We start from the raw sequence: 27,283 nt of genomic DNA on the forward strand, positions 1-27,283 counted from the left end.
TCTCCTTCTCCTCATTCTCCTTCTCCCCTCTACCATTCTCTCTCCCTCTTCCATTCTCCATCTCCCCTCTACCATTCTCTCCCCCTTTTCCACTCTCCTCCTCCCCTCTACCATTCTCTCTCCCTCTTCTACTCATTCTCTTTATCTCTCAATCTTCCACTCCCCCCCTCCCACTTTCTCCCCCTCTTTCACTCATTCTCTTTAACTCTCCCTCTTCCACTAAATTACTTCTCTCTCTCCCTCTTCCACACTCTCTCTTTTTCTCCCTCCCACTATCTCACTTCTCTCTCCCCTCTTCCACTCACCTGCCCCCCTTCCCCCTCCCCATCCACTCATTCTCTCTCTCTGTCACCCCCCTCTCACTTTCTCCCCCTCTTCTTTTTCTATTCTCACTATCTCCCCCTTCTTTGGCCCTTTCTTTCTACCCCCCCCCCCCCATAACCCTATAATGAGGGTACACTGTAAGGACTTACCTTCTGTTTGACCTTGGTACAGCTGGGCAGGGCGTCCTTGCAGCGGTTGTGGATGGTGACGCTGCACGCTGAGGAGAGAAGGAGATGATTATAGGAAACGTTTATTATTATTCCCCCACTTCCCCTATAGAGCGCTTCCATCATTGTTTGACCTGGGGGTGCACAGAGCTTCATACCAGGGATACACTGATACCATTTTTATTTTTTTTTTATCTGTGAGTCAAATACTCGCCGATACAGAGTACCGAAACTTTGCGGTGCGATATGCGTCAAAACAAAATACATGGGCGCAAACGCAAAGTATCGCATTGCGATTTCCCCAACCGCTCCTGTGTGTGTATAGAAAGGGAAGCGCCATCTAGTGGGCAGTTTATTAAAAATGTTAGAGCTGGTCAAATGCAAAACCTGCCCTGCCGATGACAGAAAATCACGGTCGCTGGAGTCGCTCACAGGTGTCGAGTTTCGGGACCCCCGTGGATAGAGAGAGGAAGTGATGTCAGCTTTGGGGCAGACCGCCTATAGAGCTCCTCCAGCCCTGTGAGCACCTCCAGCGGCTGTGATTTTCTATCATCAGCGGGATTGTGACACCTATGCAGATTTTGCATTTGACCAGCTATGACCTTAATGCGAATTATTACATTTTAATAAACTACCCACTAGATGGCGCTTTTCTGTTTCTATTCACACACACAGGAGCAGTGGAAGAAATCACATGCGATTCTTTGCAGCGCGATTTGCGCCCATTCATTTAGTATTGACGCAAATTGCACTGCAAAGTGTCGATTTCGGGATCATTTTCACGAGTACTCGTGAAAATGTTCGGTATCAGCATCAGTGCATCCCTCCTTCATACCCAGTAAAGCAGGGGTGTCAATTTCATCGTGGGCCACATCAGCAATTTGGTTGCCAACAAAGGACCAGTTTTATCTGCAGGACTAGAAGTTCAGAGCACCCCGCCATCAGAAATTAAGAGTCCCTTACAATCAAAGTGCTCCCCCCTTGTGCTGCTTCCGGGAACAGTACAGGGTCTGGAGAAGGACCAGAGAAGGCCTGGAGTCAGCTGAATGCTGAGACCAGGGGAGCCAGAGAGGGTAGCTGCAGCTGCGCAGAGAGGGACAGGATCTGTAGGAGGAGTTCTGTCCACCTCTCAATCTCTGTTGGCAACTGCTGAGACAAGGCGGGGGCAGAGACGAGGGGGGTGCCATTGCTGCAGGAGAGGTGCGAGGGCCACATAAAATGGCCTCACGGGCCCCCAGGCCTTGTGTTTGACACATGTGAAGGAAAAAAATAGAATGGAGCCATTTTATCTGCTGGTATCTTTAAGTTATGTAGGTTCTAGACCCTCCTCCTCCGGCCCCGCTCTCAATGGGCCATGACCACACTTTACAGCGCCTGAAATTCTTTAGATTCCGCCTGTCCTTCCCCCCCAGCATAGGTGAACATCAACACCTTGGTGTAGATGGCCCTCAGCTCCTGTGAGCTCTGCAGACAGCACATTCCCCTCCAACAGCAGGCACTGCAAGCCTGATTTCAGATCTCTACCAGTGTGTGGCAATGCAGAAGATTTGAGGGATCTGCAGCAGCTGAACTGAAATATTTTTTTGGGACCTGTGAAGTCAGCTGAGGTTATACTTTAATCCTAGAATCTTCTCAGCCATTTTTTCTTTTTTTTTTTAAGCCCGTAGCGTGTGAAACACACTCAAAAGACTTCACCCGGTGCATAAAAAAGTGCACACACACAAACGTGAGGAACACAAAAAGTGCACAGGGTGTGCGAACAAATGGTCTTCCCTCCGAAGAGGTAGGACCCGAACCTCGATCCCCCGGGGTGCAAGACTCCTGACAGGGATTTAAGGTACTCATGGTCTGTCTGGCCGAAACCAGACTGACCCCGTTCTTCAGGGGGACTGCCGAAACAGCCTCCACCGAGTACTAAGTGGGGCTCCCCCGAAGGAAGACCCCATGAGAGAGGGCAGACCAAGCCAAAAGGCCATATCCACCCCCTCCCAAGACTCAAGGTAGGGCCCAAGGACCCACACCCTACAAGTCGTGCAGGTGAAAAAAAGGTGATAGAAAAGTGACAAACTACAAAGAAAAGACACACACAAACAAAAAGGTGGGGGAGGGGAAGTGGAGAGGTGAATTAGTGCCTAAGTGAAAAACAAAGGCAGGCCTTCCGGCCGGAATAAAAATTCCTCTGGTCGAAGCCAAAAGGCCTTGCCCAAGAGGCAGGTGCTTAAAAAAGTGTGCGTAGGTGCAGTGACCATGGTGCCGAAAAACTCAAGGCGAGCTGCCCCTCACCAGTGAGAATTAAGGCACCCCTGGGCTGCCACCCCAGGGGCACATACACTACGGGCTTTCTCTACCCCCGCCCAAAGGCCAGACCGAGTGTAGCCCTATCCCACCAGGAGGCATCAGAACTTTGGACAGCTTAGGGAGAACCTACCTTCAACTGGGGACAAGCCTTTTGCAAGGCCAGATTCAACCCAGGAGGAAAGGCCCTCCCACCGCCACCGCCGTTCCTTACCAATCACATCCAGGAGCAGTACTAACTGGCCACGGAACCAATCCAGTTTTCTCGCTCCCTTCAAACTGGTAGGGGCGGACCCATTCAAATCAGGAAGGCATTGGAACCATCCGGCTTTCTCTGGTTTGGCCTACTCCGGTCCTCCAGTTACGCCCAGAGCGCCCCGGTTAACTTCGGCCACCACCGATACTAACCTTCAGGTTCCATTCCAACACTGATAAGAACAGATACTACACTTGATCTTAGCCAAAAGGCCGAGAAGAGAATCTTCTCAGCCATTGGCCCGGTGAAAGGCCTAATGTGCCGTTCTATAACCAGGATGGCATATGAAATGTCTGAGAACCACCCCTGGAAAATGGCTTCCTATATAGAAAATGGTGAGAGGTAGGCTGATCTCACCCAGGAGGGGAAGATCTCAATGTATATGACCCCTCTACTCTGTGAAGTGTCGTCTTCCCTCTATACATGTTTATTACTTCCTGTGTAACACCCTCCTGCTTGTGCATCGCCGCCACACCCTCCATCACCTCACTGCGCAGCGTTCTGTGTTTGCGGCCACGTTGTGGTTTCCCAGAATCCTCTCTGTCACTTTTCACACACCCGATACATGAGTGCCGCCTCACCCTGGATTTATTCATTCAGACTATTGATGGCCACTATAGACCATAAGGCTCGGTAGTGCCCAATGTGACGGCTTGGTGAATCCATGCCTGGCCTGGAACTCAGTCCGATATGCCGAGGTCAGGAATGGACAACTTGCCATGGAAAGTACTAGGGGAAGATGTCCGGGACGAGAGGGGAAGGGAATGAGGAGCAGGCAAGAGGCATCAGGCACTGGGAAACAAGGGAATGAGAACCTGTTACCGGACAAGAGGCAGTGGGCACCAAGTGAGGACCTGAGAAGAGAATGAGGAGCAGACAAGAGGCATCAGGCACTGGGAGAGGGGAAAGGAATGAGAACATGTCACCAGATAAGAGGCATTGTGCACTAGGAGAGGGAAAGGTGAAAGAGACCCCAGGTGCTAAGAGAGGGGCAAGAAATGAATACCTGTCACTTGGCAAGAGAAAAGGCATTGGGTCCTGGGGAAGGAGACGAAAACGTGTAACTGGACAACAGAAGAGGCATTAGGCACCGAAAGAGGAGTAGGGAATGAAGACTTGTCACCTGACAAGAGAAAAGGCAATTGGGCACTGGGGTAGGGGATGAGAACCTGTCACTGGACAACAGAAGAAGTGCTGGGTGCTAGGAGAGGGGTAAGAACCTGTCACCAGACAAGAGGCATTGTGGACCAGGAGAGGGAAAGGGAATGAGGATCTGAGGAGGGAGTGAGGACCAGACAAGAGGCATCAGGCACTGGGAGAGGAGAAGGGAATGGGAACACGTCACCAGACAAGAGGCATTGTGGACCAGGAGAGGGAAAGGGAATGAGGATCTGAGGAGGGAGTGAGGACCAGACAAGAGGCATCAGGCACTGGGAGAGGAGAAGGGAATGGGAACATGTCACCAGACAAGAGGCATTGTGGACCAGGAGACGGAAAGGGAATGAGGACCTGAGGAGGGAGTGAGGACCAGACAAGAGGCATCAGGCACTGGGAGAGGAGAAGGGAATGGGAACACGTCACCAGACAAGAGGCATTGTGGACCAGGAGAGGGAAAGGGAATGAGGATCTGAGGAGGGAGTGAGGACCAGACAAGAGGCATCAGGCACTGGGAGAGGAGAAGGGAATGGGAACATGTCACCAGACAAGAGGCATTGTGGACCAGGAGACGGAAAGGGAATGAGGACCTGAGGAGGGAGTGAGGACCAGACAAGAGGCATCAGGCACTGGGAGAGGAGAAGGGAATGGGAACACGTCACCAGACAAGAGGCATTGTGGACCAGGAGAGGGAAAGGGAATGAGGATCTGAGGAGGGAGTGAGGACCAGACAAGAGGCATCAGGCACTGGGAGAGGAGAAGGGAATGGGAACAAGTCACCAGACAAGAGGCATTGTGGACCAGGAGAGGGAAAAGTGAAAGAGGCCCCAGGTACTGAGAGAGGGGCAAGAAATAAATACCCATCACTGGGCCCTGGGGAAGGGGACGAAAATGTGTAACTGGACAACAGAAGAGGCATTAGGCACCGGAAGAGGGGTAGGGGATGAGAACTTGTCACTGGACAACAGAAGAAGTGCTGGATCCCAGGAGAGATGTAGGGAATGAGAACCTGTCACCAGACAAGAGGCATTGTGAGCCAGGAGAGGGAAAGGTGAAAGAGGCCCCCGGGTACTGAAAGAAGGGCAAGAAATGAATACCTGTCACTGGACAAGAGAAGAGGCATTGGGAACTGGGAGAAGGGCAAGGAATTGGGACCTGTCATCAAATAAGAAAAGAGGCATTGGGTACCAGCAGAGGGAATAAGAACCTATCGCAGACAAGAGAAGGGGCACCGGGTACTGGGAGAGAGGCAAGAACTGAGAACATGTTACCAGACGAGAAAAGAAGCACTGGGTACCAGGACAGGAGCAGGAAATGAGGACCTGTCACTGGACAAGCGAAGAGGCAACGGGCCATGGGGATGGAGATAAAAACATGTAACTGGCCAACAGAAGATGCATTAGGCACCGGAAGAGGTGTAGGGAATGAGGACTTGTCACCAGACAAAAGAAAGGGCAACTGGGCACCAGGGTAGGGGATGAGAACCTGTCACTGGACAACAGAAGAAGTGTTGGGTACCAGGAGAGGGGTAGGGAATGAGAACCTGTCACCGGATAAGAGAAGAGGTATTGTGTACCTGGCGAGGGGCAGGGAATGAGGACCCTTCACCGGACAAGAGAAGAGGTATTGTGTACCTGGCAAGGGGTAGGGAAGGAGGACCTGTCACCGGACAGGAGAAGAGGTATTGTGTACCAGGAGAGAGGCAGGGAATGAGGACCTGTCACCGGAAATGAGAAGAGGCATTGTGTACCTGGCGAGGAGCAGTACATATTACGGACGCAGCTACAGCACGCTGAGCTCTGATTGGTTCTTGCTCTCTGCAGTAAGTGTTGACACCAATTCAGGTGAATTAGCCGGCCATACACTATACAATCGCATTGTACAATCTCTGTAAAGGATGAACCTAAACAATACATCCAGTTATTATCCAATCAGCCCTAGCTAATGGTAGATGTAAAGAAGATTGTATATGGTGGCAGTTGGATCCGGTGATTTGCACTCGCATTAAAGCCGTATTTGCATTAGAGACAAAAGGCTGTAGTGGGGGAGGAGGCGGGCGGGCGGCAGCACGGGGGTTAATTTCTGTCAGGGAAGCGGCTTCCTCCCCATGTATATATAGAGAACGGAAACCACTCCCTGTGCGGTGCAGCAGAGCCTGGGCCTGAACACCGCGAAGAGGACCTGTCACTAGACAGCCAATGCTGCTGGCCAGAACACAGGACAGCGCCTGCAGAGGGCGCACATTGCGTCCGGGGGGGGGGGGGGGGGGGTCACACCACAATTGGCTGTTAATGTGACATTTACCCCATCAATAGGGCTCTATGATTTTTTTTTTTTATTGGCGCCCCTTTGTGGCCAATTGCTGCTTTTTTTTATTTCTGCTTGTGGTTGGAGGACCTCCGCCAGCATCTGGGGGGGATGGGGGGGATACATGGTAAGAGCGCCGGGTCGGTAATGGAATGATTGGAGCTCACAATGGGCCCTTTGTGGGGGATCTGGGACGGGAATCGGCCTTTGCAGCTCCAGATCACAAGCTGTCAGCTGAGTCCAAAAACCTTTATATACAAGAGTGATGTCACCCCCGTCTCGCCATAATGGCCGTAACCGGGGGAGGGTCATCCTGCGGCTTCAGTCCCCGTTTAAGGTTACCCCATATTGTTCAACACTCCCCATGGCTGAAAGTGAATGTATGGCCAATATTTTGTTTGTTTGGGTGGCACGTGAGAGGGTTATAGAGCCCCTGTAAGGTTTTTACACCCGCTGTGCCCATTATAAGGGGTTCCCACCATCCCTGTGCTGAGTTCCTGGGTCTGTACACCCGCTGTGCCCATTATGAGGGGTTCCCACCATCCCTGTGCTGAGTCCCCGGGTCTGTACACCCGCTGTGCCCATTATGAGGGGTTCCCACCATCCCTGTGCTGAGTTCCTAGGTCTGTACACCCGCTGTGCCCATTATGAGGGGTTTCCACCATCCCTGTGCTGAGTTCCTGGGTCTGTACACCCGCTGTGCCCATTATGAGGGGTTCCCACCAGTATCCATGACACATAAGACATCATATGACTCAGCCCACCATGCTCCACCTATAATTGACCCTATAAAAAGCAGAAGGATTTGCACAGAGTCACCAAGTGGTTGAATAGTGATCCCTCTGCGGAGATTTGGGCAGCTGTCTCCGGGTACAGATGTTGCCTCTGGGAACACAAGGATGGTATTAAGTGTCCAAATAGAAGCAGCTGTTCCTAGCAGACGCACAGTACAGGTGGAGATTCCAGGACTTCGGAAATACGGCCAGCCTCCGATTCCCCCCCCCCCCTCTGGTTATATAATTTCCGGAGTAATTTTACAGCCGTCTCAACATAACACATCCTGGGAACTGCGTCACGGACATATGGCGCGGAGAGCGCGGCCATTCCGGTGACAGATCTCTCAGATCACAGACATTTTCCAGCAGGCTGGAGATAACGGGGGAGCCATGAAAGCAATGTTCACCTTTGTATAACTCTGACATATAACACAATGCTGTACAAAGAGCTTACACTCTAATGTCCCCCCACAGTCACACACATTTATATGGCTATGGGTGGCCTAGGTATGGTCAACCTGGTGGTATTCTTTTCTCTGATGAAACATCATTTTGGTACTATGCCGGCAGAGGAACCGCCTGGGTGGGTTGGTATTTTTCAGTCCTGGTCCTTTTCTGCAGAGCTGGGAGAATGGTGGGCCAGTGAAAAGCCTGAAGGTCCGACATGGTAAGCTCCCGACTTACGTTGCCCCGTGCCTGAAAATGCTTCGGCAGAGGCGAGTGATGGCAGAGGAAATTAAGTCTTTTCCTAGGAAGACCCTGGAGAGAAGGGTTGTTGAATCAGCCTTGAGGGATTACCCAGGCCCTGTTATGATGGAGGGTCTGCGCTTGATAAATCTGAAGAGAATGCCTTTAAAGTTTCAGGATTTGGTCTGGCGATCGTTCCATGGCAGACTCTGTGAAGGGCAACCTGAAGCGTCGCTCTGTGCAGAACTGTGGCTTTCCAAAAGTGGAGTGTAGTAGGGGTGAGGAGACAATGAACCATTTCTTGCTTCAGTGCCCCTTCAATATGGGTAGGGCTCTGAGTGTCCCTTTCTTTTCTCACTTCAGTTATGCAGAGTGGTCATACGGGTCTTTTGCGACTCATCGGGATTTTGATTTTCAGAGACTTTTTCTAGTTAGCTCAGGACTTGGCCTGGCGCTCGTTCCATGGCAGACTCTGTGAAGGGCAACCTGAAGCGTCGCTCTGTGCAGAACTGTGGATTTCCAAAAGTGGAGTGTGGTAGGGGTGAGGAGACAATGAACCATTTCTTGCTTCAGTGCCCCTTCAATATGGGTAGGGCTCTGAGTGTCCCTCTCTTTTCCCACTTGAGTTATGCAGAGTGGTCATACGGGTCTTTTGCGACTCATCGGGATTTTGATTTTCAGACACTTTTTCTAGTTAGCTTAGTAGTTCGTTACTACATGTGGAATGCACGGTGTCAGGCTTCCACTCGGAAAAATGTCCTTCCTGTCGAGGTGGTGGTGCACATCATTCTGGATGAGGTTGGGAAGGACAGGTGGAATCCGCGGGGTCTGGACAAAGGTGTGAAGGAATGTCAGGTCCCCATAGCTGCTGTCTGTAACTTTTCTTTCTGTCCTTCCACATCCCCTAGATTTTTTATAGGATCACATTTTTGAAAAAAGGCTGCATGCATGGGTTGAATGTGTAATCGTTTCTTAGCCTGAGGGTGTGGTTAGGGGGTGTTTAGGGTTTTGTTGTGGTGCATAATAATAATATTAACATATCTTGGGTTGTATATTTGGTTCTGTTTAGATTTTTTTTTCTGGCAAAAAAAGCCAGTTTTTTTGTTTTCTATGCTGAAATAAGCTACTTTTGTTTGTTTATATATAATTCTATTTATTTTGAATAAATGTAAATATGTTTTTATTAGGTTTCATGCTTTTTAATAAACATTTACACTCTAATGTCCCCTCCCCCACAGTCACATCAGTCTCTGTACCAGAGGAGCTTACACTCTAATGTCCCCTCCCCCACAGTCACATCAGTCTCTGCACAAGAGGAGCTTACACTCTAATATCCCCTCCCCCACAGTCACATCAGTCTTTGTATCAGAGGAGCTTACACTCTAATGTCCCCTCCCCCCACAGTCACATCAGTCTCTGTACCAGAGGAGCTTACACTCTAATGTCCCCCTCCCCCACAGTCACATCAGTCTCTGTACCAGAGGAGCTTACACTCTAATGTCCCCTCCCCCACAGTCACATCAGTCTCTGTACCAGAGGAGCTTACACTCTAATGTCCCCTCCCCCCACAGTCACATTAGTCTCTGTACCAGAGGAGCTTACACTCTAATGTCCCCTCCCCCCCCCAGTCACATCAGTCTCTGTACCAGAGGAGCTTACACTTTAATGTCCCCTACCCCACAGTCACATCAGTCTCTGTACCAGAGGAGCTTACACTCTAATGTCCCCTCCCCCGCAGTCACATCAGTCTCTGTACCAGGGGAGCTTACACTCTAATGTCTCCTCTCCCACAGTCACATCAGTCTCTGTACCAGAGGAGCTTACACTCTAATGTCTCCTCTCCCACAGTCACATCAGTCTCTGTACCAGAGGAGCTTACACTCTAATGTCCCCTCCCCCGCAGTCACATCAGTTTCTGTACCAGAGGAGCTTACACTCTAATGTCCCCTCCCCCCTACAGTCACATCAGTCTCTGTACCAGAGGAGCTTACACTCTAATGTCCCCTCCCCCCCAGTCACATCAGTCTCTGTACCAGAGGAGCTTACACTCTAATGTCCCCCCCCCCACAGTCACATCAGTCTCTGTACCAGAGGAGCTTACACTCTAATGTCCCCCCCCCCCCCCCAGTCACATCAGTCTCTGCACCAGAGGAGCTTACACTCTAATGTCCCCTCCCCCACAGTCACATCAGTCTCTGTACCAGAGGAGGTTACACTCTAATGTCCCCTCCCCCCCAGTCACATCAGTCTCTGCACCAGAGGAGCTTACACTCTAATGTCCCCTCCCCCACAGTCACATCAGTCTCTGTACCAGAGGAGGTTACACTCTAATGTCCCCTCCCCCCCAGTCACATCAGTCTCTGTACCAGAGGAGCTTACACTCAAATGTCCCCCCCCCCCCCCAGTCACATCAGTCTCTGTACCAGAGGAGCTTACACTCTAATGTCCCCTCCCCCCCAGTCACATCAGTCTCTGTACCAGAGGAGCTTACACTCTAATGTCCCCCCCCCCACAGTCACATCAGTCTCTGTACCAGAGGAGCTTACACTCTAATGTCCCCCCCCCCCCCACAGTCACATCAGTCTCTGTACCAGAGGAGCTTACACTCTAATGTCCCCCCCCCCCCCACAGTCACATCAGTCTCTGTACCAGAGGAGCTTACACTCTAATGTCCCCCCCCCCCCCCACAGTCACATCAGTCTCTGTACCAGAGGAGCTTACACTCTAATGTCCCCTCCCCCACAGTCACATAAGATATTTTACCACCTATGGGGGGCCTCTTTCTCTGGAATTATCACCACCCTGAACCCACACCATCCTGTAGGCCCCTCTCCCTCTCATACAGTCACTCCGATTGCAAGCCTGATTTTGCTTTCAGCTAGTGTGGCAACTCCAGCCAATGGAACGAAAGATAAAAAGAAGGAGAATCCGTACCCTGAAGGGTGTTTATAGAGCCGAGGGAAGTTCTTCTGATTGGTTAATAGACGGGTGGAGGAGAAGCTGGGCCGGTGTTTATCTCGGTAAATCGCAGACACGCCATGGAGGTTCTCTAATGAAGAACGCTGAGCGGATCAAACACACAATTAATGGGCCATGGCAGGAAGTCTCGGCCAATTAGACGGCTTAAAGTGTGTGGTATGAAGGGCTGGGAGCGGAGGGGCCCGGGGAACCTGGAGGTTCTGGTATCAGAGGGGCCACATACAGAGGGTGCCGGGTATTTCAATTATTTTAAGGGTCACTCCACCCCGAAACGGGTACTTAGAATACGGGCCGACACTGCTGGACTGATTCCCCCGCCCACTTCTTTATTCTTTGCACCACTTACTGACCATAAAAAATACGTGAAAATAAAAATGAACTTTGGGGTGGGCGGAGCTGAGAACACAAGGACAAAAATTGAACAAAAAAGAAAAGCTGACTGACCCAGGAAGTTCTAGATTTATTACTTTGAAGGTGGACTGACCCAGGAGGTTCTGGATTTATTCACTTGAAGGTGGACTGACCCAGGAGGTTCTGGATTTATTCCTATGAAGGCGGACTGATCCAGGAAGTTCTGGATTTATTCCTATGAAGGCAGACTGACCCAGGAAGTTCTGGATTTATTCCTATGAAGGAGGACTGACCCAGGAAGTTCTGGATTTATTCCTATGAAGGAGGACTGAACCAGGAAGTTCTAGATTTATTCCTATGAAGGCGGACTGAACCAGGAGGTTCTGGATTTATTCCTATGAAGGAGGACTGACCCAGGAAGTTCTGGATTTATTCCTATGAAGGAGGACTGAACCAGGAAGTTCTAGATTTATTCCTATGAAGGCGGACTGACCCAGGAAGTTCTGGATTTATTCTTATGAATGTGGACTGACCCAGGAACTTCTGGATTTATTACTTTGAAGGTGGACTGACCCAGGAGGTTCTGGATTTATTACTTTGAAGGTGGACTGACCCAGGAGGTTCTGGATTTACTCCTATGAAGGAGGACTGACCCAGGAAGTTCTGGATTTATTCCTATGAAGGCGGACTGATCCAGGAAGTTCTGGATTTATTCCTATGAAGGAGGACTGACCCAGGAAGTTCTGGATTTATTCCTATGAAGGAGGACTGACCCAGGAAGTTCTGGATTTATTCCTATGAAGGAGGACTGACCCAGAAAGTTCTGGATTTATTCCTATGGAGGTGGACTGACCCTGGAAGTTCTGGATTTATTCCTATGAAGGAGGACGGACCCAGGAAGTTCTGGATTTATTCACTTGAAGGCGGACTGACCCAGGAGGTTCTGGATTTATTTCCTTGATGGCGGACTGACTCAGAAAGTTCTGGATTTATTCCTATGAAGGAGGACAGACCCAGGAAGTTCTGGATTTATTCACTTGAAGGCGGACTGACCCAGGAGGTTCTGGATTTATTCCTATGAAGGTGGACTGACCCAGGAAGTTCTGGATTTATTCCTATGAAGGAGGACTGACCCAGGAAGTTCTGGATTTATTCCTATGAAGGCGGACTGACCCAGGAAGTTCTGGATTTATTCCTATGAAGGAGGACTGACCCAGGAAGTTCTGGATTTATTCCTATGAAGGCGGACTGACCCAGGAAGTTCTGGATTTATTCCTATGAAGGCGGACTGACCCAGGAAGTTCTGGATTTATTCCTATGAAGGAGGACTGACCCAGGAAGTTCTGGATTTATTGCTATGAAGGAGGACTGACCCAGGAAGTTCTGGATTTATTCTTATGAATGTGGACTGAACCAGGAAGTTCTGGATTTATTCCTATGAAGGAGGACTGAACCAGGAAGTTCTGGATTTATTCCTATGAAGGCGGACTGACCCAGGAAGTTCTGGATTTATTCCTATGAAGGAGGACTGACCCAGGAAGTTCTGGATTTATTCCTATGAAGGCGGACTGACCCAGGAAGTTCTGGATTTATTCCTATGAAGGAGGACTGACCCAGGAAGTTCTGGATTTATTCCTATGAAGGAGGACTGACCCAGGAAGTTCTGGATTTATTCCTATGAAGGCGGACTGACCCAGGAAGTTCTGGATTTATTCCTATGAAGGCGGACTGACCCAGGAAGTTCTGGATTTATTCCTATGAAGGCGGACTGAACCAGGAAGTTCTGGATTTATTCCTATGAAGGAGGACTGAACCAGGAAGTTCTGGATTTATTCTTATGAAGGCGGACTGACCCAGGAAGTTCTGGATTTATTCTTATGAAGGCGGACTGACCCAGGAAGTTCTGGATTTATTCTTATGAAGGTGGACTGACCCAGGAAGTTCTGGATTTATTCTTATGAATGTGGACTGAACCAGGAAGTTCTGGATTTATTCCTATGAAGGAGGACTGAACCAGGAAGTTCTGGATTTATTCCTATGAAGGAGGACTGACCCAGGAAGTTCTGGATTTACAGTGCATCCGGAAAGTACTCACACTGCTTCACTTTTTCCACATTTTATGTTACGGCCTTATTCCAAAATTGATTAAATTCATTATTTTCCTCAGAATTCTACAAACCCCTCCCCCATAATGAGAACGTGAGAGAAGATTGAAATCTTTGCAAATGTATTAAAAATAAAAAATGAAAAAATCCCATGTACAAAAGTATTCACACCCTTCGCCATGACACTCAAAATTAGGCTCCACTGATCATCCTTGAGATGTTTCTACAACTTGATTGGAGTCCACCTGTGGTAAATTCAGTTGATTGGACATGATTGGGAGAGGCACACACCTGTCTATAGAAGGTCCCACAGGTAACAGTGCATGTCAGAGCACAAACCAAGCTGGGGGTGAATGGTCTTTTATGTGGGGGTTGGTAGTGCAGTGTTTTTCATGTGGGGTGGGGGGGGGGGTGGTGTACAGTGCTCTTTTCAGGGGGGTTGGGGGTGCATGGTTTGCAGGTGGGGGTTGGTAGTGCAGTGTTCTTCATGGGGGGTGGGGGTGCGTGGTTTTCATGTGGGGGGTGCGTGGTTTTCCTGAGGGGGCATGCAGTATTTTTCATGTGGGGGTTGGTAGTGCAGTGTTTTTCATGTGGGGGGGGGGTGTACAGTGCTCTTTTCAGGGGGGTTGGGGGGTGCATGGTTTGCAGGTGGGGGTTGGTAGTGCAGTGTTTTTCTTGTGTGTGTGTGGGGGGGGGGGGGTACAGTGTTCCTCATGGGGGTGCATGGTTTGCAGGTGGGGGTTGGTAGTGCAGGGTTTTTCATGTGGGGGGTACAGTGTTCTTCATGGGGGGGTGGGGGTGCAATGTTTTCATGTGGGGGTGCGTGGTTTTCCTGTGGGGGCTGCAGTATTTTTCATTTGGGGGTTGGGAGTGCAATGTTTTTTGTGTTTCGGGCGAGCTACACCCTCATCACATGCGTGTCTGAGATGACACAATCGTGTAAATCTGGTGTCTGTGCAATTCTTGGCTGTGTTCACAAATGTCTGACACAGTTCAGCACCTGCTGTGGCCTCTCTCCTTGTGACTTCCTAACAAATATTACAATGTACAGTCTGATCACTGGGGGAGGGGAGACTGAAGCCTGCAGCAGACTGATGACATCATCTCATAGACGGCTTTTTATGGATAAAAGGTGAATCTTTATGAACAATGACCCAGTGAGTGTATATGGTGACCTGTCAGGAATGGCGCCCCCTATGTGTGGGTGGTGGGACTCTGTGGACGCTCATACATTCCTGTAGCGATCCTCCCCCAGGCTCCAGGCTCCTCGGCCTTGATGGGGGGATTAGTAATGCGCAGAGTCATCGATGTATACGGCACCGCGCGCCTCGATCTGCCTGCCATATGTAACTCTAATGTATTCCCGGATGGGGGGGGGGAGGGGGGGTTCAGACACATTTTTGGAAATGTACCGTGCCACAGAACAGCGCGTTCTGAAAAATTCCACATTGCCAACGTCTGCCACCTCACAGAGGCCCAACGCTGAAAGCAGTTAAAGGGGAACTCCGCTTTGTGAATACTGCGTGTGGGCGTTTTACCCGCCGAATACAACCAACTGCTGCTTTACAAAGGCGCAATCTTCTTGGTAGCACAGTGGCGGCTCGAACTGCAAGCCCCATTTTAACTTTCAGCAAGTCAGGAAACAGGCAGATTTCCAGCCTGAATATGGAAAATGAGTTCCTAACATCGGAAGGAAGACGGGAAAACTGGGGGTCCCCCCAACCTCAATGGTAACGAGGCCCGGAATGGATTTCCCAGCAGGGATCCGGCTGAAGGTGGGAGACGGTTAATTCTGCCGCCAGCTGCTGGGCGTATCGTGTGACCGCCGCCAGATGGGACTTGTAAACTGAGCCGTTACAAGCAGAACAAGACATCAAAGAGCGTTCTCCTAGCAGCGCAAAACGCGGCCTCCGGGACCACGTGACCGAGCCGAGGAAAGGAGTGAGAGCAGAGACGCAGGAGGGTGACGGGACTCTGAACTGAGCACGTGGCGGGACTGAGGGTGACGGGACTCTGAACTGAGCATGTGGCGGGACTGAGGGTGACGGGACTCTGAACTGAGCACATGGCAGGACTGAGGGCGATGGGACTTTGAACTGAGCACATGGCGGGACTGGGGATAACGGGACTCTGAACTGAGCATGTGGCGAGTCTGAGGGTGATGGGACTCTGAACTGAGCACGTGGCGGGACTGGGGGTGACGGGACTCTAAACTGAGCATGTGGCGGGACTGAGGGTGAGGGGACTCTGAACTGAGCACGTGGCGGGACTGAGGGTGACGGGACTCTGAACTGAGCACGTGGCAAGTCTGATGGGGCTCTGAACTGAGCACGTGGCGGGACTGAGGGTGACGGGACTCTGAACTAAGCAAGTGGCAGGACTGAGGGTGACGGGACTCTGAACTGAGCACGTGGCGGGACTGAGGGTGAGGGGACTCTGAACTGAGCACGTGGCTGGACTGAGGGTGACGGGACTCTGAACTGAGCACGTGGCAAGTCTGATGGGGCTCTGAACTGAGCACGTGGCGGGACTGAGGGTGACGGGACTCTGAACTAAGCAAGTGGCAGGACTGAGGGTGACGGGACTCTGAACTGAGCACGTGGCGGGACTGAGGGTGACGGGACTCTGAACTAAGCAAGTGGCAGGACTGAGGGTGACGGGACTCTGAACTGAGCACGTGGCGGGACTGAGGGTGACGGGACTCTGAACTGAGCACGTGGCTGGACTGAGGGTGACGGGACTCTGAACTGAGCACGTGGCAAGTCTGATGGGGCTCTGAACTAAGCATGTGGCAGGACTGAGGGTGACGGGGCTCTGAACTGAGCACGTGGCGGGACTGAGGGTGACGGGACTCTGAACTAAGCAAGTGGCAGGACTGAGGGTGACGGGACTCTGAACTGAGCACGTGGCGAGTCTGAGGGTGATGGGGCTCTGAACTAACACGTGGCGGGACTGAGGGTGACGGGACTCTGAACTGAGCACGTGGCGGGACTGAGGGTGACGGGACTCTGAATGGACTGAGGGTGACGGGACTCTGAACTGAGCACGTGGCGGGACTGGGGGTGATGGGGCTCTGAACTGAGCATGTGATGGGATTGGGGGTGACAGAACTCTGAACTGAGCATGTGGCGGGACTGAGGGTGACGGGACTCTGAATGGACTGAGGGTGACGGGACTCTGAACTGAGCACGTGGCGGGACTGGGGGTGACGGGACTCTGAACTGAGCATGTGGCGGGACTGAGGGTGACGAAAACCATAAGACATCGATGGTGTGAGATGGATACTATGTGTCAGAAATATATCATAATGTCAGTTGGAATCAGTGTATATATATATATAAAAAATGAGCGCAAGAGAGGGGGAGGGGGGAGTGAAGGTAATATTACATCTACTGTAAGGTCAAGGTTAGGTGAGTTACAGCAGTGGTCTCTGAATTGTGGCCAGCAGGTTGGATGTGGGCCTTTGATGGTTCTTGGGGCACAATTCCTCCCAATTTCCACCAACAAAGGGTGCTATTCCTCCAGTGACACCACTGATGGGCACCATTGCTGTGCTATCACTGACACCAATGATGGGGCACGGTTCCTCCCAATAACAACAAAGGGTGCTATTGCTCCCATGACACCAATGATGGGGCATTATTCCTCCCACAGACACCAATGATGGGACACTATTCCTCCCACTGACACCAATGATGGGACACTATTCCTCCCACTGACACCAATGATGGGGCACTATTCCTCCCACTGACACCAATGATGGGACACTATTCCTCCCACTGACACCAATGATGGGACACTATTCCTCCCACTGACACCAATGATGGGGCACTATTCCTCCCACTGACACCAATGATGGGGCACTATTCCTCCCACTCACACCAATGATGGGGCACTATTCCTCCCACTGACACCAATGATGGGGCACTATTCCTCCCACTGACACCAATGATGGGGCACTATTCCTCCCACTGACACCAATGATGGGGCACTATTCCTCCCACTGACACCAATGATGGGGCACTATTCCTCCCACTGACACCAATGATGGGACACTATTCCTCCCACTGACACCAATGATGGGGCGTTATTCCTCCCACTGACACCAATGATGGGGCGCTATTCCTCCCACTGACACCAATGATGGGGCGCTATTCCTCCCACTGACACCAATGATGGGGCACTATTCCTCCCACTGACACCAATGATGGGGCACTATTCCTCACACTGACGCCAATGATGGGGCACTATTCCTCACACTGACATTGCTAGGCATTGCATTAATCCTCCCGTGTCACCAATTATAGCCACTTTTCCTCCCACATCTCCAAAAATGGGCTCTAATGTCACCAATGATAGGGCCCTATTCCTCCCATATCACAAATGATGGGCCCTATTACCATCCAGTGGCATCAAGAATAAAGCATTACTGCTCCTCACTGACCACAGGTGATGGGTAATTGTTTTACTTCCACCACCAACACCGAACCTGGGGGATTGTTTACTCCCACCGACAACGAGTCCTCCTCTACTCCCAACAACACCCCAGGCTTCGTCTACTCCCACTGACACAGAAGCCTCCTATACTCCCACGACACCAAAGCTTCCTCTACTCCCACCGACAATGAGTGCTCCTCTACTCCCAACACCCCCCAGGCTTCCTCTACTTCCACCGACAACGAGTGCTCCTCTACTCCCAACACCCCCCAGGCTTCCTCTACTTCCACCGACAACGAGTGCTCCTCTACTCCCAACACCTCCCAGGCTTCCTCTACTCCCACCGACAACGAGTGCTCCTCTACTCCCAACACCCCCCAGGCTTCCTCTACTTCCACCGACAACGAGTGCTCCTCTACTCCCAACACCCCCCAGGCTTCCTCTACTTCCACCGACAACGAGTGCTCCTCTACTCCCAACACCCCCCAGGCTTCCTCTACTCCCACCGACGAGTGCTCCTCTACTCCCAACACCCCCCAGGCTTCCTCTACTCCAACTGACACAGAAGCCTCCTATACTCCCACAACACCAAAGCTTCCTCTACTTCCACCGACAGCGAGGCCTCCTTAAATCCCACCAATACCGAGGCCTCCTCCACTCCCACTGACACAGAGGCCTCCCCCACTCCCACTGACACAGAGGCCTCCCCCACTCCCACCGACACCGAGGTCTCCTCCACCTACATCGACACCGAGGCCTCCTCTACACCCACTGACACAGAGGTCTCCTTTACCCCCACAAACACCTCTTCTTCTCTCACTATTTACTGTCCAGCTCCCCTAAAGTGTGAAGAGCAGTAAATGTTTTACCAAGTTTGAGGACCCCTGAGTTGGAGGAAATATTTGAGGTTATGTTCAGGGCTAGTGGTAGGGTCAGGGTTAAGAATTACCAGTAGGGTGAGCAGTTAAGCTGGCCACACATGTAACAATTTACCAGGAATCACATATAACTGCCAGAAACTAAGCAATCAAAACACGAGTTCCCACCATGAGTTCCATCAAATTTTTCCACCAGAATTTCATAGTTTGTGAAGTCGAAACTGGCAATAATTTGATTGTTTCAATACAAGAACAGAGAAAGAATGACAATTTCATCAAAATCTAAGCTGTAAACTGGGGTCTTCACAATGCTGGCTCCTCCCCTTCCACTACCCCAACTATTCTCTTACACCTCTCCACTCTCCTTATCCCACTCTACCATTCCCTGCTATTTTTGAAAGGAAATAGGCTCTAGAGACCACGATGTTTGGGGACCCTGATGTGAAGTCGCTTAAGAGACCCTGATGTAAGAGGTATCTGGGGATCCTGATGTAAGGGGGGTGACTTTGGGGATCCTAATGAATAGGGGGCCCTGATGTAAGGGGGCCTCTGTAGACCCAGATGTAAGGGGTGCTCTGGGGACCTGGATGTAAAGGGGGCTCTAGGGACTCTGATGTAAGGGGGGGCTCTGGGGATCCTAATGAAAGGGGGACTCTGATCTAAAGAGGGGGGTCTCTAGGGGCCCTGATGTAAGTGGGAACTCTGAGGACCCTGATTTAAGAAGGGATGCTCTGGGGGACCCTGGTGTAAGGGTGGTGACTCTGGAGACACTAATGAAAGGATGGGGCCCTCTGGATACCCTGATGTAAGGGGAGCTCTGGGGACCCCGGATGTAAGGGGGGCTCTGGGGATCCTAATGAAAGAAGAACTATGATGTAAAGGAGGGGGCTTTGGGGGTCCCTGATTTAAAGAGAGGGACTCTTGATACCTTGATGTAAGTGCAGTGGCGTAGCATGGGTTGTCAGCACCCGGGGCAAGGCAAGTAATTTGCGCCCCCTTACCCGCGGGATTTTAGCACTCGAGTCTCTTCCACTAGATTAGTTAAAGAAACCCTTACCCCCTAAGCACATGTATTGTTTGTTATGAAAATACTGATGTAATTAAAGTAAAATGCATCTAAATACAAGTTTGAATGACCAGCGTGCCCCCTTTCAATGCAGAGAGACCAGCGTGTCCCCTTTCAATGCAGAATGACCAGCGTGCCCCCTTTCAATGCAGAGAGACCAGCGCGTCCCCTTTCAATGAAGAATGACCGGCGTGCCCCCTTTCAATGCAGAGAGACCAGCACGCCCCCTTTCAATGCAGAGAGACCAGCGTGCCCCCTTTCAATGCAGAGTGACCAGCGTGCCCCCTTTCAATGCAGACAGACCAGCGTGCCCCCTTCAATGCAAAGAGACTTACCTGCAGCGGTGGCTTCTCCTCAGTTCCCCGCGTTTCCTCGAGTCCTCCCGCCTCCTCCTTTTGGCCAATCAGGAAATGGTCTCGGACCAGCTTCCTGATTGGCCAGGAGGAGGATCCATGTGACAATAGTGCATTTTCATTCGCTATTGTCACACAATGGGTGGGCTCGGGCGCACTGCTCTGCGCCCCGGGTCCACCCTTTTTTGAAGCCTATTAGAGCCTCTGGCTCTAATCAGGTGATTAAAAAAAAAAACCCACTCTGTGACAGCGCCAGGCTGCTGACTCACTCACTGCTAAACTGACTGAGCAGTGAGGAGAGGCGGCATAGGCAGGGCTTGGTTTGCAACACCACCCCACCCTACACCAATGGACAGGTGAGGCACAGTCCAGCCCCTCCCCGCCTGACCCGCCATTTTCAGCCATAGGGCGGCTGCGCGGGACATCTCCCAGCCTAAAGATGGAGGCAGCCACAGACAGTGTGTGAACTGTGTATGTCATAGTCAGACAGACAGAGTGACACTGCGGATGCGCCCCCCCAGATGTTGCGCCCGGTGCGGCCCGCCCCCCCTGCACCCCCCACGCTACGCCACTGTGTAAGTGGAGACTCTAGGAACCCCGATTTAAGGAGGGAGGCTCTGGGGGACCTTGATGTAAGAGGGGGGATGACTCTGGGGACACTGATGAACGGAGGGGGGCCTCTGGAGATAATCCAAAACCTTATCTTCCCTGCGCTCAGGTGGTGTGTGGGAAGTTTAGTGGTCTTTTTTGGTCTTTGTTATCACCACCTAGGGTCTTGCTGCCCCCTCAGGACCAAGGGTATCCAAATATACTGAAAAAAAACAAGAGTAGGGCGCACCGACCTTGTGCGTTACCACTTAAAAAATTCATGAAAATCCAAAAAAGCATACGTTTTACTCACAACCCCATGATAATAGCACACATGTAAAGAAAATGGAACCAATCGCCTCCACGACTGCCAGGATACTCCTATGGTGCTGGATGGTGTGATGGCGTCCGCATATGCCATGGCGAGGGAGAACCCTCTTCTTCAGAGCCAAAAGTTATACTGGAGACCCTGATTTAAGTTGGCAGTAGGGACCTAGATGTAAGGGGGGCACTGGGGACCTGGATGTAAGGGGGGCACTGGATGTAAGGGGGGCTCTGGGGACCTGGATGCAAAGGGGGGTCTGGGGACCTGGATGCAAGGGGGGCTCTGGGGACCTGGATGTAAGGGGGGCTCTGGGGATCTAGATGTAAGGGGGTCTCTGGGGATCCTAATGAAAAGGGAATTCTGATGTAAGGGGAGGGGGGCTTTGGCTGCCTGGCTGACGCTTTTTCCAAGGAGAACCCTCTTCTTCAGAGCCAAAAGTTCTACTGGAGACCCTGCTTTAAGGGGGCCTCTGGGGACCTGGATGTAAGGGAGCATCTGGGGACCTGGATGTAAGGGGCCTCTGGGGATCTGGATGTAAGGGGGGCTCTGGGGACCTGGATGTAAGGGGGGCATCTGGGGACCTGGATGTAAGGGGGGCATCTGGGGACCTGGATGTAAGGGGGGCATCTGGGGACCTGGATGTAAGGGGGGCATCTGGGGACCTGGATGTAAGGGGGGCATCTGGGGACCTGGATGTAAGGGGGGCTCTGGGGATCCTAATGAGAAGGGAACTCTGATGTAAAGGGGGGCTTTGGCTGCCTGGCTGACACTTTTCGAGGGAGAACCCTCTTCTTCAGAGCCAAAAGTTCTACTGGAGACCCTGATGTAAGGGGGCCTCTGGGGACCTGGATGTAAGGGGGCATCTGGGGACCTGGATGTAAGGGGGCATCTGGGGACCTGGATGTAAGGAAGCCTCTGGGGACCTGGATGTAAGGGGGGCTCTGGGGATCCTAATGAGAAGGGAACTCTGATGTAAGGGGAGAGAGGCTTTGGAATCCTTGATTTAGGGAGGGAGGCTCTGGGGGATGCTGATGTAAGGGGGGGATGACTCTGGGGCCACTGATGAAAGGAGGTGGGACTCTGGGGACCCTGATATAAGGGGGGAACTTTGGGGGCCCTAATGAAAGGGGTCAATTTGTCATGTAAGAGAGTCAGGCCCAGGGGGGGGGGGGGGCAAGGATTAAAGCTGTGTAAGGGTACCCAAAATTTTTGATGGCTGCCCAGGTTACATGTTTAATTTCCATAGCAGCAATAGAATAAATACTTATATCATTTACAATATGAAAACTTTTCCTGCGAATCCCCAATTTTCAGAGGGCGAAATTTGACGTTCAGCTTCCTGACATACACAAATTAAAAAACGAGAAATGTCTATAAATACGATAACGTCCCGTAAAATCAACCGTGGACAGCCGCAAAGTGGGTGGAGCCCCGCGTCTCTGCGCAGCGTCCTCCCCCTCCTGGGGAAAAGGGTTAACCGTATCCTGCAGCAATCTTGCTGGCGCTCGGTTTTTATGCACACAGCCTGCAGGGGTCCCCCAAACACACACCAGCAAAACACACAAATCTGCTGCCGTTTTCCTTCCACGCCTACGCGCTGATCTTTTAATGGAAGATAAACGTGCTCCTCGGACTGGCACAGATAACCGAGGCAAAGCCTATTACTGGCTCTGAGTCCCTGCATTCCAGAACGCCCGTTTTTTTTTTTGGGGAGCAATGGAGGCAAAAGCCCCCGGGCATGGCAAGTTAGGTGCAGGGGGGTCATTTACTTACTCGGACAGATGAGCGCCTCCTTGGCCGTGATGCTCTTATTGCACACGAAACACATCGTCGTCCCGGAGACGGTGATGGTGGTGAAGAGGTGCCCATTGGTGTAGCGCGTGTCCTTGGCGTCCTTCATCTTCTCCTTTTCCTTATTCTGCAATAAAAAATAATGAGATCGTTAACGATTGCCGAATCTTTTTTGCCGCCTCTCTTACGCAATCACACAATAAAGCCGCGTCCGCCTTTCCTAAACGGTCACTTAGCCCTAGCCCCCTAAAGGTCAATCTCTACAGGCCAGTGGCTACGAACCCACCATCATAACTGACGTGCGTTCGCTGGGGCGCTTGGCCCTCCAGCTCATGGTCTGCAGCCGGCGAGGGGCGGTGGAGGCGGCGAGGGCGTCCGCCCGCACGGGGCCGTAGATGGAGGTGCTGCGGAAACCAGGCTGATGCTGCATCTCTGGGTGAATGCTGCAGTATCCACCGACACGATACAGAGAGAGAGAGAGAGAAAGAGAGAGAGAGAGAAAAAAATCCTGGAACATGTAGACATCTCGCTATGTATAACCATGACAACCGCATCAACTGTGCCAGGGACCACCCTCCAAAACATCTCTGCAGAGGAGACGAGGGAGCTGCCACTGTCACCAACTTCTGGAAAACGTACCACTTTACCACCAGCACCTGCTGCGTTGGCGGAGGCAGGAATCGGACGGCCGCCAAGTTGACGTTTAGCTAGGGGGGGTCTAACCATGGACTTTAGATACATAGTTGCCTAATCGGAAACATTGTTACAAAGCTTGACCCCCATTCAGCCGACACAGTAAACGTTGCGGACGCTAATGCCAGGGATGCATGCAACTGAAGCTGCGTCCTGACTGGGCATCCTATTTTCAAATTTCGTTGCATATATTTGCAAGGCTACGAGTGACCACAATATGCAAGGCCTTCAAGCTATTTTTTTCTGACCCCCACCCAATGCTGGCCAATGATGGGCCCTATTCCTCCCATGTCAGCAATGATGGGCCCGATACCTTCCATGTCAGCAATGATGGGCCCTATACCTCCCATGTCAGCAATGATGGGCCCTATACCTTCCATGTCAGCAATGATGGGCCCTATACTTCCCATGTCACCAATGATGGGCCCTATACCTTCCATGTCAGCAATGATGGGCCCTATACCTTTCATGTCAGCAATGATGGGCCCTATACCTCCCATGTCAGCAATGATGGGCCCTATTCCTCCCATGTCAGCAATGATGGGCCCTATACCTTTCATGTCAGCAATGATGTGCCCTATACCTCCCATGTCAGCAATGATGGGCCCTATACCTTCCATGTCAGCAATGATGGGCCCTATTCCTCCCATGTCAGCAATGATGGGCCCTATACCTCCCATGTCAGCAATGATGGGCCCTATACCTTCCATGTCAGCAATGATGGGCCCTATACCTTCCATGTCAGCAATGATGGGCCCTATACCTCCCATGTCAGCAATGATGGGCCCTATACCTTCCATGTCAGCAATGATGGGCCCTATATCTCCCATGTCAGCAACGATGGGCCCTATACCTTCCATGTCAGCAATGATGGGCCCTATTCCTCCCATGTCAGCAATGATGGGCCCTATACCTCCCATGTCAGCAATGATGGACCCTATTCCTCCCATGTCAGCAATGATGGACCCTATTCCTCCCATGTCAGCAATGATGGGCCCTATACCTCCCATGTCAGCAATGATGGGCTCTATTCCTCCCACGTCACCAATAATAGGCCCTATTCCTCCCACATCACCAATATTAGGCCCTATTCCTCTCATGTCACCAGTGATGGGCCCTATAGCTCCCACTTCATCAATGATGGGCCCTATACCTCCCATGTCATCAATGATGGCCCTATACCTCCCATGTCACCAATGATGGGCCCTATTCCTCCCACATCACCAATGATGGGCCCTATAGCTCCCACTTCATCAATGATGGGCCCTATACCTCCCATGTCATTAATGATGGGCCCTATACCTCCCACGTCACCAATGATTGGCCCTATACCTCCAACATCACTAATGATGGGCCCTATAGCTCCCACATCACCAATGATGGGCCTTAATACTCCCATGACACTACTAGTGATGGGCCCTATACCTCCCACCTCACCAATGATGGGCCTTATAGCTCCCACTTCACCAATGATGGGCCCTATATCTCCCACTTCACCAATGATGGGCCCTATACCTCCCATGTCACCAATAATGGGCCCTATTCCTCTCATGTCACCAATAATGGGCCCTATTCCTCCCAGGTCACCAATGATTGGCCCTATACTTGCCACGTCACCAATGATGGGCCCTATAGCTCCCACTTCACCAATGATGGGGCCTATACCTCCCATGTCACCAATGATGGGCCCTATAGCTCTCACTTCACCAATGATGGGGCACTATTCCTCCCACTTCACCAATGATGGGCCCTATTCCTCACAGGTCACCAATGATGAGCCCTATTCCTCCCACGTCACCAAAGATGGGTCTTAATCCTCCCATGACACTACTAGTGATGGGCCTTATACCTCCCACCTCACCAATGATGGGCCTTATTTCTCCAATGTAACCAATGATGGGCCCCATTTCTCATGGTGGATGGAAGATGTTGGAACAAAGGTGATTGGCCGGGAAAATACATACCTGTTCAGATTAGTCCATCCAACCTTGGTCCCAGACATTGGTGCATCAGAAGGAATCCTGTTGAGAGGCTCCCTGTCCTACCTATCTGCTGCGGCCATTTAAAGGGGAGTGAAGGAGTCTCACTCCTCTTGCTGCATACCTTATTAGGTTAAAAAAAAGTAATCCATCATAGTTACTGCAGCTGGCGGGTGGGGCTGAGAACTCTCTGGCTTTCCACCACCATAAACTGGAGAGAAGCCATTGAGTCAACCACACAGCACCTTCCTGAACCAAAAAATATCATTTCTGGGTGGAGTGACTTTTTCTGCAGACCTGAGAATATACACTGGATCTATATCTAAGAGTTTTTCTGAACACACAGCGACCGCTGCCACAGTGAATGACCACAAAGATGGTAACTAATCCCCGGAGGTTTTACGCTTGATCGACACAATTTCCCAAAGACGGGGCAAAATTCCCAACGCTTGTAAAAATTTGTTTACCAGAACTCATCACCGTATCTCGCGGAATCCCCCCCCTGACCTGGAAAGGAAGTTGAGTCACTTAATGTTTCCTGGCTGCCCAGTTGTGTCACCTTAGCCCCCCCCCCCCAACCCACTCCCGGAGCCCCTCATGCATGAGCCCCCCTCTACACCTCTGTAATCACGTTGGATTTCGAGAACGTACGGGGAAAGTTCTTACATCAGACGCTTCCATCGATGGCGAAATGTGAATCTTATCAAGAAAAGCCGGAGGCGGATTGTTGAGTAATGCTGCTCAGGGCGGTGACAAGAGTTTCCTTGAGAAAGAGGAAGCAGAGTCTGAACTTCCTGTTACTAAGATGTACAGAAGAACGATTAGAAAACTTTCTTCTGAATATCATTAGCAACTCCAACACCAATCCAATCAACAGTCAGGAGACACCGAATATAAGATCGGAAATTTCCAAAAACAACACCAAGAGTTCAGCCTATCCATTCACTATAGAGCAGTGACATCACTGAGAATGCAGCCTATCCAATCACTAGAGAGCAGTGACATCACTGAGAATGCAGCCTATCCAATCACTAGAGAGCGGTGACATCACTGAGAATGCAACCTATCCAATCACTAGAGAGCGGAGACATCACTGAGAATGCAGCCTATCCAATCACTAGAGAGCAGTGACATCACTGAGAATGCAGCCAATCCATTCACTAGAGAGCGGTGACATCACTGAGAATGCAGCCTATCCATTCACTAGAGAGCAGTGACATCACTGAGAATGCAGCCTATCCATTCACTAGAGAGCAGTGACATCACTGAGAATGCAGCCTATCCAATCACTAGAGAGCAGTGACATCACTGAGAATGCAGCCTATCCATTCACTAGAGAGAGGTGACATCACTGAGAATGCAGCCTATCCATTCACTAGAGAGCTGTGACATCACTGAGAATGGAGCCTATCCAATCACTAGAGAGCGGTGACATCACTGAGAATGGAGCCTATCCAATCACTAGAGAGCGGTGACATCACTGAGAATGCAGCCTATCCCTTCACTAGAGAGCGGTGACATCACTGAGAATGCAGCTTATCCAATCACTAGAGAGCGGTGACATCACTGAACCAAAGTGGAGTCATTTTGGAATGTTAATCATTAATATTGATGTGGCCGAGAAAATGGCTTCCTCTTTGGTTCAGATTTCACACCATTATAATTGACATTTGCACACCAGTAATGAAAGTGTTAATTAAAATGCTAAACCAGCACCCCCCCCCCCCCCCAATAACCAGAATGTCCCCCTCCCCCACAGGCAGGTTCCTGT

The 27,283-nt window shown here is 51.1% G+C and overlaps 1 protein-coding gene across 3 annotated transcripts in view; it reads right to left on the reverse strand.

The window, feature by feature from the left end:
- Nucleotides 1-27,283, reverse strand: part of ARHGEF2 (Rho/Rac guanine nucleotide exchange factor 2) — a 150,315-nt gene that overhangs the window by 29,313 nt on the left and 93,719 nt on the right. For 2 of the 3 annotated variants that reach the window (XM_082275564.1, XM_082275565.1), the window contains 2 exons: nucleotides 22,823-22,967; nucleotides 474-541 (listed from right to left, as the gene is read on the reverse strand). In XM_082275564.1, coding sequence (XP_082131690.1) covers nucleotides 474-541; nucleotides 22,823-22,967 — 213 coding nt within the window. Of the gene's footprint in view, nucleotides 1-473; nucleotides 542-22,822; nucleotides 22,968-26,178; nucleotides 26,203-27,283 lie in introns of those variants that run through there. The other variant, XM_082275566.1, reaches the window with a different exon arrangement.

This window comes from Pelophylax lessonae (assembly GCF_965119305.1).
Source record: "Pelophylax lessonae genome assembly, chromosome: 13".
Lineage (NCBI taxonomy): Eukaryota > Metazoa > Chordata > Amphibia > Anura > Ranidae > Pelophylax > Pelophylax lessonae.